At 37.5% G+C, this 17451-nt stretch overlaps 1 protein-coding gene across 1 annotated transcript in view; it reads left to right on the forward strand.

The window, feature by feature from the left end:
* Positions 1–17451, forward strand: part of HGF (hepatocyte growth factor) — a 196585-nt gene that overhangs the window by 60366 nt on the left and 118768 nt on the right. The window contains exons 4-5 of the mRNA XM_056573419.1: positions 719–833; positions 5267–5409. Coding sequence (XP_056429394.1) covers positions 719–833; positions 5267–5409 — 258 coding nt within the window. The remainder of the gene's footprint in view (positions 1–718; positions 834–5266; positions 5410–17451) is intronic.

The following is a 17451-nucleotide window of genomic DNA, read 5'->3' on the forward strand; positions in this document are numbered from 1 at the left end:
CCATTTTGTTTCATACCTTTTGCCATGGAATGAAAATAACCTGCACTAGACTCTCATCAAGGCTGAGTACACATGTAGTGGTAGTGTGCTTTACTCTTAGCGTGTGCCATAGTACATAACTACGGCACATTCGGAACATGTGGACCTGTCCTGAGGCTTATCATAAATATAAGATTGATGATAGTTGAATCCACCAATTTTGCCAAGACTGGGTGATTATATAATATGCTTCATGAGCATGAGAGTGTTGACTGACAGCTTTCAAATGTGTAAGGCCAGCTGAAATACATTATGTTGCTAGCAGCAAAGTAGTCATTGCCAAGGTATGGAGGGGAAAGCAATCACCAGTCTATTTTTTATAAGGGAAGTCATAATTGGTCCCCTCTCCTCTATGATCACCACTGATGAGGAATGTGCCCTATTTTATAAATGTTTTATGTTTTTTTTTTTTACTCATATTTATTTTTTGTATCATTTGTATTTACTGAGGGTACAAAAGTGTTACAAAACAGCATAATGAGTGACAGAAATGAATAGGTTTGTTTATACAGCAAATAATATCAAGGCTACTGCCACTGATAATATTAAGGAACTTTTTGGCAAACAAAGTATAAAAACAGTATAACCTGTATAATCAATAAGCAACAATTCAGATGCAAGAAGGTGTGAAGATGCTTATTGAACATAATCGATAAACTGTACTTTCTCAAAAATACAGATTATGTCCGTGAATGTATTAATAGAAAAGGAAGTAATTACAAAGGTTTACGGAATACAACAAAAAGCGGCTTCCAGTGCCAGTCATGGAATTCAATGGTCCCCCATGAACACAGGTAAGAATTAAACATAACTCGCACAAACCTGAAAAAAGTATGAAATTGCTTGTAAAGAAAAGTATAGTCTATGCTACTTTTATTTCAAAGTATTTAATATCTAGTGTTTTTTCCCTAAACTTTTTCATATTTTTTGTAACACCAGGTTTGGTCTTTGTTTCAGTTCTCTGAAAACTTTCTCCTTTTCTGGTAAACTTGATCAATAGATTTCAAGTATTTAACTCTATTTATTGGACTGGCAGAGACAAAATACCTATAAATATACAAGGTTAACCTACTACTGTTACAGAAGTCTTAAATCTTCTAACCTTCAGGTCCCCCAGGCCAGGTCCTGTGGTTTTCCCAGACCTAAAAGAATAGCCCTGACTGGAAGGTCATCATTTGTTTTCCATATATTGAGAAACTATAGGTAAATTAACGAACAACTGTTGCTTGGAACTAACAAATTACAGTCATTGCTTTACAAAGTGCAAAGGTCCCATTAGTTGTATATGAGATATGGCCTAAGGGTATTATTCTTCAAAATAATGTAAGTGCTATCCCCTCTGGTATTCACCTGCACAGAGTAAAGCATAAGACTGACTGGGACAGGAACAGGGAACATGATACTGAGTTCTATTTGATGGGAAAAGGAGTACAAGTAGATATTTCAATATATGGTCTCTCCATACAAAGACTTCCTATTTTTTAGTTGGTGTACGGCATCCTTTTTATATTTACTTGTCAGTGACTGTAGGTTATTTACTGAATTATTGATGACTTATAGATATTTTTAATAAAGGTCTAGCTTGTTGACCTGACAATTAGTTTACAATGTGCATCAGCAAATGCAGCATGATGCCAACTAAGACTGTGTCCACAGTCAGCTAATGCACGTTGCTTTGATTATGACTGTTTTCACATCACGCTGTATAGTCTGAGCTTACAAAGATCATCTGACAAATGAAGTAGACACACGCTATTTTGTTTATTAAGAAGAAATATCATGATGTCATTAGAAGAGGCTCATGTGCCGAGTAATTACAATAAGAATGAATTAAGCATCTGAACATTTGATGCTTGTTAATGTGTGGGCTGAAATTCACAGAACAACTTCAACGCAACATCTGTTTTTGGGAAGGCGGTTTCCATGTTTATTTCATGGAATGCATTGTGTAGTAATTTTAAGCTATTTTTTGCATTTTTTTTTTTACAAGGGAAGTTTCTAGTAATGTTCTGTTTTATGTCATTTCCGATCTTGAGAACGCAGAAGCATAAACTGAGTCAGCCCCTTTCTCCTTAATGACTTATTTCCTCTTTATTCGCATTGGTGTACATAAGTAATGTTTAAAGAATAATGTAATATTTTGCCAATAATTATAATTTCCCTCACTAGAATACAGATGTAGCAGGGCTGAGATCAAGATGTGCTGTTGGGTTTTTCAAACAACTGTAGCATATTAGGGGATTCTCCTCAAAAGACAGAATGTTCTGTATGGCAATGATTCCTGAGAAGTACACAAAATAGCTTTAGTCCAAAGGAGAGAATAGGTAGAAGACTCCCATTGAACAACAAGGACCACAGAAGCTATCAGGTCTTCTTAGTGCTGATACCTTCTTGAGCTCACAATAATATACTGTAATGCACTTTCATGTAATAATATCCATTAAATATGGATTGGCAATGATGTAATGCTTTTCATAAGCATGACACCACATATTTGGTTAAATTAATACAAATTGTATGGATAGACCCTTAAGGGACTATAAAAATGATTACACTGATCAGACATAACATTAAAACCTAATATTGTGTATGATGAAGATCCCCTTCATATCACCAAAACAGCTATGTCCTTTTCAGGCATGGACACCACTAGACCTAGTATCCACTGGTATCTGGCAGCAAGATGTTAGAAGCAGATGTTATATTGGGCCTATATGTTAGAAGCAAATTGTTATATTGGGCCTCTATGGCCCAGACCTGTTTCCTAGCACATTTCACAGATGTTTGACTGAATTGAGATATGGGGAATATCAATGGAAAATTACTTTGTCATAGCCCTCTCACAGTCAAGTGAGCGTTTGGCACCCATGACTCTGTTGCTGGTTTACATGTTTTCTTTCCTTGGACCACTATACTGTATATACAACTTGTCTAGCCTATACAACTTGTCTATACTATACAACTTGTCTAGTCTTTTCAGTTTGGTCTTTGTTTATAGTTGCTGAGATCCTTATGCTTACCCATTTTTCCTGCTTCCAAAGCATCAACTTCAAGAACTCACTGTTCACTTGCTGTCTAAGACATCCCACCTTATGACAGAGTGCATTGCCATAAAATCATTAGTGTTGAGCGCGAATATTGAAACAGCAAAATTTTGGCAATTTGGGTAATATTTAGAATATATCGAAATATATTCATTATGACGAATATTCAGTTTTTTTCTGTTTTATTTTCACAATACACATCACAATGATGTGCATTGTGTAAATAAAAAGTGATCATCCCTCCCTGCTTCCAGCTTGTGGTCCAAAGAAGGTGAATATGCAAATATGCAAAAATTTGCGAATATCGGCTCTTCCAGAGGACACTGATCCCTCCCTTCTTTTAGTTTGTGGGCCAATGAGAAGGATGCAAATACAGTTGTCAGAGGTTAGCAACATCCCTAGCAACCAATAGGAAAGTAGTAAGTTGAAAGATATCGTGCCTGCGCATTTTGCAAATGAATGAATATGCAAAATTTGCGAATATTGGACGAATATTTGTCCATATATTTGCAAAATATTGAAAATTCGAATATGGCCTATGCCGCTCATCACTAAAAATCATCAATATAATTCCCTTCACCTGGTGTCAGAAGTGTAATGTAAAGAAGCAGGGCCCCAGTGCAAAATCTGTAATAGGGTCCCCTAACTATAATGCTTTATTTTAAGTACTGGTCTCCTTATATAAGAAAAATAGACCTAATGGGCCCCTCAGACTCCCAGGCTCAAGGGGACCCTCTGCATTTTATAGTTATGCCCTTGTCTGGCATGTTAAAGGTCATGTGTGGTCGAAGTGTATATCTATACATAAACACCATTTTAATAATATTTACTTAAAGGCCAACCGCCTTTCCCTGACATCTTCTGTACAGGGCCCCCGCAATTGCTGCTATACTTACTTACACAATTTCTCAGTGCTCGGAGAGGAGCAGCAGTGACGGTCCAATCACCAGCTGAGTTGAGACCCCATACTTGAGTAAAGTACAATTCAAGGTTATATTATAAAAATTGTACCAAGGACAATGTATTAAAGGAGAACTACGGGATTGAAAAATGTATCCCCTATCCTAAGGATGGGGGATAAGTTTCAGATCGCGGGGAGTCCGACCGCTGGGGCCCCGCGCGATCTCCCGTACGGGGCCCCGGCTCTCTGGTTAGAGAGGGCATGTTGACCACTGCACGAGGTGGCGGCCGACACGCCCCCTCCATACACTGCTATGGGAGAGCCGGAAATTGCCAAAGGCAGCGCTTCGGCTCTCTCATAGCAGTAAATGAAGGGCACGTGTCAGCTGCCGCCTCGTGCGGTGGTTGACACGTGCTCTCTATGCAGAGAGGTGTGGCCCCGTACTGGAGATTGTGGGGGGTCCCAGCGGTCGGACCCCCCGCGATCTGAAACTTATCCCCTATCCTTAGGATAGGGGATAACATTTTCAATCCCGTAGTTCTCCTTTAAATAGCCTCAATTAGTTGAATGTTGCCAAAATCACATAAAATAGATACAATCTTAAAGGGAATGATAGAATATAAAAAAAAATGAGTTAACCAGTAAAAATTGGTGATACTATATATAATTTTGTTTACTATTGCACAAGATATATAAGACAAAAGTCCAATAAATGCATACCTATACAGTTTTTGTGCTTATATTGGCTGTATCTTGGTTGCTCTGCATCCACTGTGTATGGCCATATCTTTATATGTATGTTTGCCCTATTTTCAAAACAAATACTAATCATTTACAAATTGTCTCTATTAAATTCCTAAAAAAAATTTTGTGTAAACTAAGAATTGCATTTCTTTTACTAAATGTTTGCTACTCTTATGGCTTGTCTGTTTACACATTATTTACAAACCATTTAGTATCTAATTTCTAGAGAGCACTTTCCAATGCATAGCATTTACCTATGAGAAGAAGCATGCCATCTAATAAAATATGCTCAGCTGTCACAAGTAGGTTGGTTATTAGTGGTGTTAACAGTGTCAGCTGCTAATTAATATTGCTAATTTTGGGAGTAGTGATATGGCTCACATTACCACTGGCATGACTCGTACATGTAGGGCATGATATTACATGAAGATAGGGCATACTAAAATATCTGTTCTCTAGTAGTGCATGTAAAAGTTTCATACTAACTATTATAACACCACTTACTACAACATGTGCTGTAATGTTATTTTAAAACTAGCTTTTTGCATTCGAGCTATCAAAGTAAAGACCTCAATGAAAACTATTGTCGAAATCCTAAAGGAGAAGAAGGAGGACCTTGGTGTTTTACAAGAAACCCAAAAGTTCGTCATGAAGTGTGCAACATACCATCATGCTCAGAAGGTAAGATTTTGAGTATTCACTTAAAAGAACCTTTCAGGTCCCTGGCAGCCCAAACACCAGCCCCAGTAAATGGGAAGAACAGAGTTCTGCCACTGTTCTTCTATTTTCTAATTATTTAAATAACTGAATGTCAACTTTAAGGGAAAACTTTGCTAAGTAAGTTAGCATGTTACAGACTCCTGTTCACCCACACTATAGCCCAATGTATTGGGTTTAGTGTGGGTGAACTTGCTGACAGTTTTCCTTTAAATGCTACTCAAGTTGTATGCTAATGACTGGTATCCAGTAACTTGTAGCAGATCAATTGGCTTCTAGTCATGTTCACTGCTCCTTCCCTCTAGACAGGACTTCTCCCTTCTCTAAGGCTGTCAATCAAGCTGGTCTGGGCAGGAGAAGGGCACATGATTGTGACTGGTGACCAGTCATTAATATAAAGCCCAATGTGGCAATTATTTTTTGCTATTTATAGCATTGCATGGAAAGTAGGCGAAGTACATCAGAATGTTGTTATCTACATCTGTTAAGTCCTTGTGCTGGTATGTAGGGCATCCAAGACCTGACAGGTTCTTTTTTTTAAGTTATTAAACAGAATACAATAAATAGTTACATAAATTTGACTCCACAGTCCAAAATCCTGTAGGCTGTTTCTAAATATTTAAAAAGCTCATAATTTGGAATATAGACCTATGAATCCTACAAACTATGCCATTTGTATTTTGTAGGACCCTGTTGAACCTCTATGTGCCTTTAAAAAATTGTGTGTTATGCTACAACATGACAATAGTATTTTTACTTAGAAAGTTTGCTTCTAGGGGGAAATACTAGGGGACATCAAGTTCCATGGAAGCACCATACAGACTGCAATGAGAATTATACTGTGGACCCATTTGCTACTGTGCGCATGAGCTCTCAAAACACCCTACAGTACTTATTGTTTTATTCAACTAAGTATGAAAGGCACACAGGGAAATAATAAACACTCTGGTATTAATTTACATGACAAGGCTTTGTAAACTCATTCCCTTTAAGCCAAAAACCCATGTTCCTCAATTCCAATGACATGACACCATGGCTGCATTTTATTGGTCACAGCAGCCATTTATTGAAACTAAATAACATGGAAAAATACCTCAAATATACAGTAGCTTTTGACCCTTTGGTATCATAAAATAGACATTAATCCATATTTAATAAACATTGCCAGGGTAAACAACAAAAGATGAGCAAGGCCAAAAATCTGGTCATAATCTGCACTGTACAAAGAAAAAACTTCATAGATATAGATTCCATATGAGTATCCTGGAAGGACCTATTACGAGACTCCTATCCAGAAAAGCCACCCTTTAGGAGTCACCTGTGCTAAACCCAATGCATTGAGTTATAAGGCAGGTGAGCCAGAGTTAAATGAGGTATCACATATCTGCTAAATGCCGGCCAATTTCAGTATGTGATACCCTATTATACTCCTGTTTACCTGCACTATAACCCATCCCCATCGGAATGGGTTTAGTGCGAGTGAACAACCTTTCAGTTTCCCTTTAACCCCTTAAGGACCAGGCCAATTTTATTTTTGTTTTCGTTTTTTCCTCTTCTCCTTCTAAACTCTTTTATATTTCCATCCCCAGACCCATATGAGGGCTTGTTTTTGTGTGACCAATTGTACTTTGTAATGACACTTCTCATTTTACCATAAAAAGTACGGCAAACCCAGAATTATTATTTTTTTTTTTTTGTGAAGAAAACCACAATTTTGCAATTTTGGAGGATTTCTTTTTCACACTGTACAAATTATGGTAAAAAGGACATGTCTTGTTTATTCTGTGAGTCACTCCGATTATAATGATATCCATATTTATATACTTTTCTATTATTGTACTGCTTTTAAAAAATATTTAACTTTTTGAACAAAATCAGTATGTTTAAAATTGCCCTATTTTGACCACCTATAACTTTTTCATTTTTACGTATTTGTGGCTGTATGAGGGCTCTTTTTTGCACCATAATCTGTACTTTTTATTGATACCACATTTGTGTATATGAAACTTTTATTAAAAAAAATTCTATAAAATGTGACAAAAAAGCAGCAATTTTAGACTTCTTTTTTATTTTTTTCCGTTTACGCCATTCACCATATGGGATCATTATCATTATATTTTGATAGAATCATTTGATTGCTAATACTGTTCAGTGCTATGCATAGGGAATAGCACTGATCAGTGTTATTGGCTATCTTCTGCTCTGGTCTGCTCAATCTCAGACCAGAGCATAAGACCCCTGGAGACGGCCAGAGGCAGGTGAGGGGACCTCCAGCCGCCATTTTAGATGATCGGATCCGATCATCAATTTAAACATGCGCATTGCCGCAGATGCCTTGATCTCTATTGATCACGGCATCTGAGGGGTTAATGGCAGACATCAGTGCGATCGCTGAAGTCCACTATTACTGGCGGGTCCACGGCTGCTGATAGCAGCTTAGACCTGCAGTGCATGATGCTAGCACCGCTCCGATGCTGAAGGTCATTCTATAGGACGTAAATGTATGTCCTGGTGCACAAAGCACCTCCACACCAAGACATACATTTACGTCTTCTGTCGTTAAGGGGTTAAGGACCAGCGTTTTGCGTTTTTTGTTTTTTCCTCCTCACCTTTTCAGACATAATTTTTTATATTTTGTTATCCAAAAATGTACCCAAAAAATCCACAACTTTGGGGGGGGGGTGTTTTCGACTTCACACAGTGAACTTTACGGTATCATGATTTATTTATTATTTGGGTCAATTTGATTACCCATATTAGGGATGTTCTGATACCATCTTTTTAAGACCGTGTACCAGTACCGATACTTTTTTTTAAGTATTCGCCGAAACCAATACTTTTTTCAATGTCATGTGACAGTTTTTTTTTCTTTAACCCCTTAACGGCCAAGGATGTAAAATTATGTCCTGGTGCTGCTGTACTTAGTGCACCAGGGCGTATATTTACGTCCTGTACATGACCGCGAGCATCGCAGCAATGCTCGGTGAATGCGCGGCTTGTCCCGACTGCTGATCGCAGCCAGGGACCCGCCGGTAATGGCCGTCATCCGCGATCACGCGGATGTCTTCCATTAACCCCTCAGATGCAGTGATCAATACAGTCCAATCCAATCATCCAGAACAGCGCACGGAGGTCCCCTCACCTGCCTCCGCTGCCTTCCACGGGTCTTCTGCTCTGGTCTGAGATCGAGCAGCCCAAAGGAGAAGATGACCGATAATACTGATCAGTTCTATGTCCTATGTATAGCACTGAACAGTATTAGCAATCAAAGGATTGCTATAAATAGTCCACTATGTGAACTATTAAATTGTGAAAATAAAAGTAAAAAAAGTTTTTAAAAAATTTGAAAAATCCCCTCCCCCAATAAAAATGTAAAATGTCCTTTTATCCCATTTTACCCCCCTAAAGTGTAAAAAAAAATAATTAATACACATATTTGGTATCGCTGCATGCATAAATGTCCGAACTATTAAAATATAATATTATTGATCCCGTACGGTGAACGGCGTGAGCGTAGAAAAAAAAGCTCAAAATTGCAGCTTTTTTGTCACATTTTATTCAAAATAAAATATAAAAAATGTATAAAAGTTTTATATGCACAAATGTGGTATCAATAAAAAGTACACATCATGGCGCAAAAGATGAGCCCTTATACCACCGCTTATAAGGAAAAATGAAAAAGTTATAGGTCATCAAAATAGAAGGATTTTAAACATACTAATTTGGTTAAAAAGTTTGCGATTCTTTTAAAGCGTAACAATAATAGCAACATATGTAATCAGCGGTATCATTTTAATCATATTGACCCACAAAATAAATAAAACATGTCATTTTTACCATAAATTGTACGGCAGGAAAACAAAACCTTCCAAAATTAGCAAAATTGCGGTTTTCTTTTTAATTTCCCCACACAAATAGTATTTTTGGTTGCACCATATATTTTATGGTAATATGAGTGATGTCTTTACGCAGGACAACTGGTCGCACAAAAAACAAGCCCTCATACTGGTCTGTGGATGAAAATATAAAAGAGTTTTAGAAAACGAGTAGAGTTGCTCGCGAATATTTGCAATGCGAATTTTAGTCGCGAATATTGCATATTTGAGAATTTGCGAATATTCACGAATATTGCACTATATATTCGTAATTACGAATATTTGTATTTTTTTTTGCTTTTTTTTATCAGTACACATCACAGTGATCATCCTTCTCTGCTTCCAGCTTGTGTGGTGTAAAGAAGGCTCTAATACTACTGTGTGAGACTGGCGTGCAAATTTTCGTGTATGCGAAATTTGCATGTGCAAATTTTCTTATATGCGGAAATTTGCATATGCAAATTTTCATATATGCTAATTTTCACATATGATAATTTTTATATATATGTATTTTCGCATATGCAAATTTAGGGAATTTGCGCATATGCAAATTTTTGCAAATGCAAATTTTCGCATGTGCAAAAATAAAATGCGAATATTACGAATATGCTAATTTAGCGAATATATGACGAATATTCGTCCATATATTCGCAAAATATTGCGAATTCTAATATGGCCTATGCCGCTCAACACTAAAAACAAAAATGCTAAAATAAAATTGGCCTGGTCCTTAAAGGGGTACTCCCACGGAAAACTTTTTTTTTTTTTTTTAAATCAACTGGTGCCAGAAAGTTTAACAGATTTGTAAATTACTTCTATTAAAAAATCTTAATCCTTCCAATACTTTTTAGGGGCTATATTCTACAGAGGAAATGCTTCTCTTTTTAGATTTCTCTGATGTAATGACCACAGTGCTCTCTGCTGACCTCTGCTGACCATTTTAGGAACTGTCCAGAGTAGGAGAAAGTCCCCACAGCAAACATATGCTGCTCTGGACAGTTCCTAAAATGGACAGCAGAGGTCAGCAGAGAGCAATATGGTCATTACATCAGAGAAATCTAAAAAGAGAAGCATTTCCTCTGTAGTATATAGCCCCTAAAAAGTAGTGGAAGGATTAAGATTTTTTAATAGAAGTAATTTACAAATCTGTTCAACTTTCTGGCACCAGTTGATTGAAAAAAAAAAAAAAAGTTTTCCACGGGAGTACTCCTTTCAGTTCAAAAAGGGCTTTGTCCTTAAGGGGTAAATGGGAAATAGTTTTTTTGTGTTTGTTTTTGTAAGAGAAAGGGCTTCTTTTTAATAAAATATATATTTTTATTTCATTTAAACTTTTTGAAAAGGGGGGTGATTCGGATTTATTATTAGGAAGGGGTTAATTCATATTTATTATTATTTTTTACACATTCACTTTTTTAGTCCCCATAGGAGACTATTACATGCAATCTGTAGATTGCATACTGACCAAAGCTATGCCATAGCATAGCATTGATCAGTGTTATCACCACTCCTTTACTAATGCCGCTACATCCAAGAAAAGCAATCACTGAATATAAAGTGCACACCACTAACTATATATATATATATATATATATATATATATATATATATATATATATATATCAAGATTATTTTATGCAATATCAAAACATATACACAATTTGGTCACAACAAGGGACAGTTAAGAACAATAAAAAATGCTCAATCATGTTAAATATAAGATGTTTCCAATGCTCTGCTAATATGGTTCTAAACAATGTATAAATATGGGAATTATTAATGCTGTCAGGTGATTGACTTGGCCATTACATAACATTCCACTTATTTCCTTTAAAAAACTTTGCAGTATGCTTTGGGTCATTGTCCATCTGCACTGTGAAGCACCATCCAATGAGTTCTGAAGTATTTTGCTGAATATGAGTAGATAATATTGCCCAAAACACTTCAGAATTCATCCTGCTGCATTTGTAAGCAGTCACATCATCATTAAATACAAGAGAACCAGTTCCATTGGTAGCCATACATGCCCACACAATGACCCTACCACCACCATACTTCACTGATGAGGTGGTATGCTTAGGATCATGAGCAGTTCCTTTCCTTCTCCATACTCTTCTCTTCCCATCACTCTGGTACAAGTTGATCTTGGTCTCATCTGTCCATAGGATGTTGTTCCAGAACTGTGAAGGCTTTTTTAGATGTCGTTCGGCAAACTCTAATCTGGCCTTCCTGTTTGTGAGGCTCACCAATGGTTTACATCTTGTGGTGAACCCTCTGTATTCCCTCTGGTGAAGTATCCTCTTGATTGTTGACTTTGACACTCATACACCTACCTCCTGGAGAGTGTTCTTGATCTGGCCAACTGTTGTGAAGGAGTTTTCTTCACCAGGAAAATAATTCTTCGGTCATCTTCCACAGTTGTTTTCCTTGGTCTTCCTGGTCTTTTGGTGTTGCTAAGCTCACCGGTGCATTCCTTCTTTTTAAGAATGTTCCAAACAGTTGTTTTGGCCACGCCTAATGTTTTGGCTATCTCTCTGATGAGTTGGTTTTGTTTTTTCAGCCTAATGATGGCTTGCTTCACTGATAGTGGCAATTGTCCCATTACTTTTGGTCCCTTAACAATGTGGGAGGCACATTTGCAAAATGTTGTAATTCCTACACTGTTCACCTGATTTGGATGTAAATACCCTCAGATTAAAGCTGACAATCTGCCGTCAAAGCACATCTTGTTTGTTTCATTTCAAATCCATTGTGGGGGTGTATAGAGCAAAAAATGTTAGAATTGTGTCGATGTCCCAATATTTATGGACCTGAATGGTACATACACAAAATTGTAGGTGCATAATTAATTGGATACCTTGCAGGTGGATTGCGCTGCGCATCCTATGTTTAGTGGTGAGCGCTATGGGTTAAGCGCTTCCACTCTACCCTACTCTACGCCCTGCGCCCGGTCCCAGTATAGAACGCGGGGTCACACTGTGTCGGTCCCAGCAGCTACTGATTTCCGGAACCCTGGGCTAATAGCACGGCACCGATCATTGTGCCGTGTGCTATTAACCCTTTAGACACGGCGTTCAAAGTTGATCACCGCATCTAAAATGAAAGTTACAAAATAAAGATAAGGTGTCATTTTTACCAAAAAATGCACTGTGTAGAAACGTAAGCCCCCAAAAGTTACAAAATGGCATTTTTTTCTTCAATTTTGTCGCACAATAAATTTTTACATTTTGCCATGGATTTTTTGGTAAAATTACTAATGTCACTGCAAAGTAGATTTAGTGGCGCAAAAAATAATCCATAATATGGAATTATAGGTGCAAAATTGAAAGCGTTATGATTTTTAGAAAGTGATGAGGAAAAAATGAAAAAAATGAAAGTAATCAGAATAGCAATTTAATGGCAGCAAGGCCCATTATCCATAATATGCAGCATGTCAATGCTCAAACACCACAGATACTTCACCAATCAGATATCAACAATGTATCTTATAATATCCAGCCAAAACAATACATAAATTAAAACAAGTGGTCACATGAAGATTTGCCTGCAGGTATCGGATTAGGTATCGGGGACATTTGCACGAGTACAAGTACTCGTGCAAATGTCCAGTATCTTTTCAGATACCGATACCAGTATCGGTCTCGGGACATCCCTTACCCGTATGATGCTCATATTTACATAGGCTTGGTATTATTTTACTATTGAACTTTTTCGTTGAACATTTAATTAAACTTTTTAGCAAGATAAGTATACTGCAAATTGCCCCATTCTATTTCAAAATATTTTTTTTTACACTTTTTAATTCCATCTAGGGGAGTTTTAGAAGCAATGCCTAAATTGCTTATAGTGATCAATGCTATGCTGTTTCACTCTGGTAGTAAAGTCTGTTTGAGGCAGAATCTATTAGTAGATTGCTCTGTATCAGGCAAGAGCCCTAGCAAAGGCCTCTAGCTGTCATAGAAACCAATCAAGACCCTGAAAATATGTTGTGGAAGTACCAATCGGACACCTGACCTATCATTCAGGCTCTTAAATGCTGTAATTGGTATTGATCATAAAGCTAAAAGTTGTACTCCTCCCCTAGACATTTTATTCCCTATCCAAAGGATAGGGGATAAGATGTCTGATCACAGGGGCCCCGCCGCTGGGGATCCCCGGGATCTCGGCTGCAGCACCCCGCTGTCATCATTCGCTCTGTGCATAATAACGGGCGATACTCTGAGCATCGTGATGTTAGGACCCGTCCCCTAATTGCAAGTCTATGGGAGGGGGCATGAAAGCTGCCACGCCCCCTCCCATAGACTTGTATTGAGGGGGCGGGCTGTGATGTCACAAGGTGACAGAGTATGCTCTGTGCAGTAATGACAGTGGGGTGCTGCAGCTGAGATTCCGGGGGTCCCCAATGGTGGGACCTCCACGATCAGACATCTTATCCCCTATCTTTTGTATAGGGGCTAAGATGTCTAGGAGCGGAGTACCCCTTTAAGGCATCTGTGTGATTGCTGATGCCCATAATTGCCTTGGAGTGCTGACAGCAGCTGCCACTAACCATCTTTGAAGTCAGCGCTAGTACTGTATAGTGCATTAATGCACACGTAACCATGTCATACATTTACATATATATTGTGAGAAAGAGATTAATACTATGCATAAAAGTTTCCTCACATGCCACCAAAACAGTTCTGATTCATCAAGGCATAGACACAAGTCCTCTAAAAGTATCTGGCACCAAATTATTAGTAATAGATCTTTTAAAGGGGTAGTCCAGCAAACTAAACTTCCCCCCCCCCCTTCCCAGGCCATGCAACTCACATGTCCTATGAGTGGAGCAGGCCCCACTTTCAAAAATTAGCGGGAGTGGCATCTAAGCCGATGACTGGCTTGTCTCGGAAGGTAAGGCCCGCTCCGAGGATGGGCAAGTTGCTAAAAATGGTCACAGGATACTCCTTCAAGGACCTTCCTAAAATGACTCTTGAACTATCTTTTCTATTACACTTTAAGCACTTTCATCCTAAAACCGTCAATGCTAGCCTCCTTGTAAGCTTTTAGCTTTTAGTTCTGCATACGTTTCAAATAGTTAGATCATGCCACCACAATGAGTTGAGCTGTACACGTGCCAAGATTTTTAGTATAATCAAATTTTGTAATCTCTTTCTATAAAATATTATTGTTAGTGTAGCTTTTGTAGTCAAATAATGATTTTTATTTTGTTTGTGGATTATTTTAATAAAAAATCTGATGCTATTTTGTGACTACAGCTTTTATGTTGAACTTTATTTCTCTATGGTTAACTCAACAAATGTTATGTTATCAAGAAAACAAAAACAGGTGTAATTGAGCTGTATGACTGCAGTATACAGGGGCTGTAGTCTGTAACCATAGAGACATAAAAGTCTGCCTGGAAGCTGTACACATGAAATGGTAGACGATTTTAAAGAAAACGAAAGTAGCATTTTTAATTTTGAGCTGCATTGGATTAATAGAAACTTAATTACGGTATAAAGGTGGACAGACATATTTTTGGATTCCCCAGTAATTGTGTTGTACAGAAAACAGCATAAAACAACATCTGTTAGCACATACATAACAACAACTGGTTAGAAAACAGGATTTGTTTTATAGCAATTAAATTCCATGGTTTGACTGTATTATTCTCTAAATCCAAACCAGGTGGCATGGTGGAAACACAATGGTTACAAACATGTGCTTTTTATACCTTACTATATCTGAATAAAAAAAACTAAAAAAGTAAAAAAATGGTTTTAATAGCAAAAAGAAATACCTAAAAGAAATCACGTCTGCATTCTGAGGATTTATACTCATCATTTTATTCTTATTACCGATGGCTGTTTGGTAAAATTCTTTAAGGTTTTAAGACATTTTTCAACTGCATGAAATATAGCTTGTCCATTACAGGCCTTCCAGCTTCATTTTATCTACTTTACAAGAGGTGCTTAACTTAAAGGGGTACTCCAGTGGATTTTTCTTTTTTTTTTTTATATATTAATTGGTGCCATATTTGTAAATTACTTCTATCTACAAATCTTAATCCATCCAGTACTTTTCAGCTGCTGTATACTACAGAGGAAGTTGAGTTGTTATTTTCTGTCTCACCACACTGCTCTCTGCTGACACATCTGTCCATGTCCGGAACTTTACAGAGCAGAAGAGGCTTGCTAAGGGGATTTGCTCCTGCTCTAGACAGTTCCTGACACAGACAGAGGTGTCAGCAGAGAGTAATGTGGTCAAGCAGAAAATAACTATACAATTTCAAATGGCGTATACAGCAGTTGATAAATACTGGAAGGATTAAGATTTTTTTTATAGAAGTAATTTACAAATCTATTTTACTTTTTGGCATCAGTTGATTTAACTCCTTAAGGACTCAGCGTTTTTCCGTTTTTGCTTTTTCATTTTTTCCTCATCACCTTCTAAAAATCATAAAGCTTTCAATTTTGCACCTAAAAATCCATATGATGGCTAATTTTTGGCGCCACAAATTCTACTTTGCAGTGACATTAGTAATTTTACCCAAAAAATCCACGGCGAAACGGAAAAAAATCATTGTGCGACAAAATTGAAGAAAAAAATTCATTTTGTTACTTTAGGGGGCTTCCGTTTCTACGCAGTGCATTTTGTGGTCAAAATTACACCTTCTCTTTATTCTGTAGGTCCATACAGTTAAAATGATACCCTACTTATATAGGTTTGATTTTGTTGCGCTTCTGAAAAAAATCCTAACTACATGCAGGAAAATTTATACGTTTAAAATTGTCATCTTCTGACCCCTGTAACTTTTTTATTTTTCCGCGTACGGGCCGGTATGAGGGCCCGTTTTTTGCGCCGTGTTCTGAAGTTTCTATCGGTACCATTTTTGTGTTGATCATTATTTTGGACTTTAGAATTTTTTTGCGCGTACGCCATTGACCGTGTGGTTTAATTAATGATATAATTTTATAGTTCGTACATTTACGCACGTGGCGATACCATATATGTTAATTTTTATTTTTATTTACACAGTTTTTTTTATGGGAAAAGGGGGGTGATTCAAACTTTTATTAGGGAAGGGGTTAATGACCTTTAATCAAACCCCGATCGGACGCCTCGGAGAGAGGTAAGGAGACCTCCGCCTGCGTCCCAGCTGATTGGAACATCGCAATTTTATTGCGATGTCCCGATCAGCCCGACTGAGCTGCCGGGAAGCGTTTACTTTCGTTTTCAGAGGAGGCGATCAACTTTGATCGCCGCATCTGAAGGGATAACAGCGCGCGGCACAACGATAGCTGGGACCGACCCGGTGTGATGCGGGGTCACGCAGTCACACTGGGACCGGGCTCAGGGCGTACAGGTACGCCCTGAGTCCTTAAGAGGTTAAAAAATATGTTTTCAAACTGGAGTACACCTTTAAAGTCTTTTTCCCTATAAGTGTATCTAGCATGTTTCCTAAATTCACAATAGTTTTCACAAACTTGTTAAAAAAAACTTTTTTAGAATTTGCCATCATTGTTTTTTTTAATGTTGTGCAGAATGATTCTATAACTGAATGGTATTGTGAGTGAGGGAGGCCCATTTTAATCTATATGAAATTCCTTACAGATATAAATAGCAGCACAAGAACAATGGTCCAGATTTATTGAACTGTGAGAGAGAAAGAGTGGAGAGATTTTCCCACAGCAACCAATCACAGGTCAGGTTTCACTTTACCAGAACTTGTTGGCTGAGCTGTGATTGGTTGTTGTGGGAAAATCTCTCAATTATTTCTCTCACACAGTTTGATACATCTTGGCCATTTTGCCCAATTCTGTGTTTTATTAGAATATACTTTACAAAATTATAATTATTGGTAATGACTTCTTTAAATTGTTTGTATTTAAAAGGGCTATCCTATGAATGAAACCTATTTTTAAAATTGATGTGTGCTGAAGTTCCTTCTTTTCAGCCATTGATGTGTTAAGTCAAACCATTCATTTTCGATCTAGATTCCAATCGCTCATGAAATCCATATAACACAATACCACACTCATGCTGGGTATGCATGCATAGATAAAACAGTGTATAAATGTAATGTTCCAAAACCATGCTGTAAAAAGCTGGAAATCTGACATTCAGGGATAAGTTGTTATTCTGGCAGTTG

This window comes from Hyla sarda, chromosome 4 (assembly GCF_029499605.1).
Source record: "Hyla sarda isolate aHylSar1 chromosome 4, aHylSar1.hap1, whole genome shotgun sequence".
In the NCBI taxonomy this organism is placed as follows: Eukaryota; Metazoa; Chordata; class Amphibia; order Anura; family Hylidae; genus Hyla; species Hyla sarda.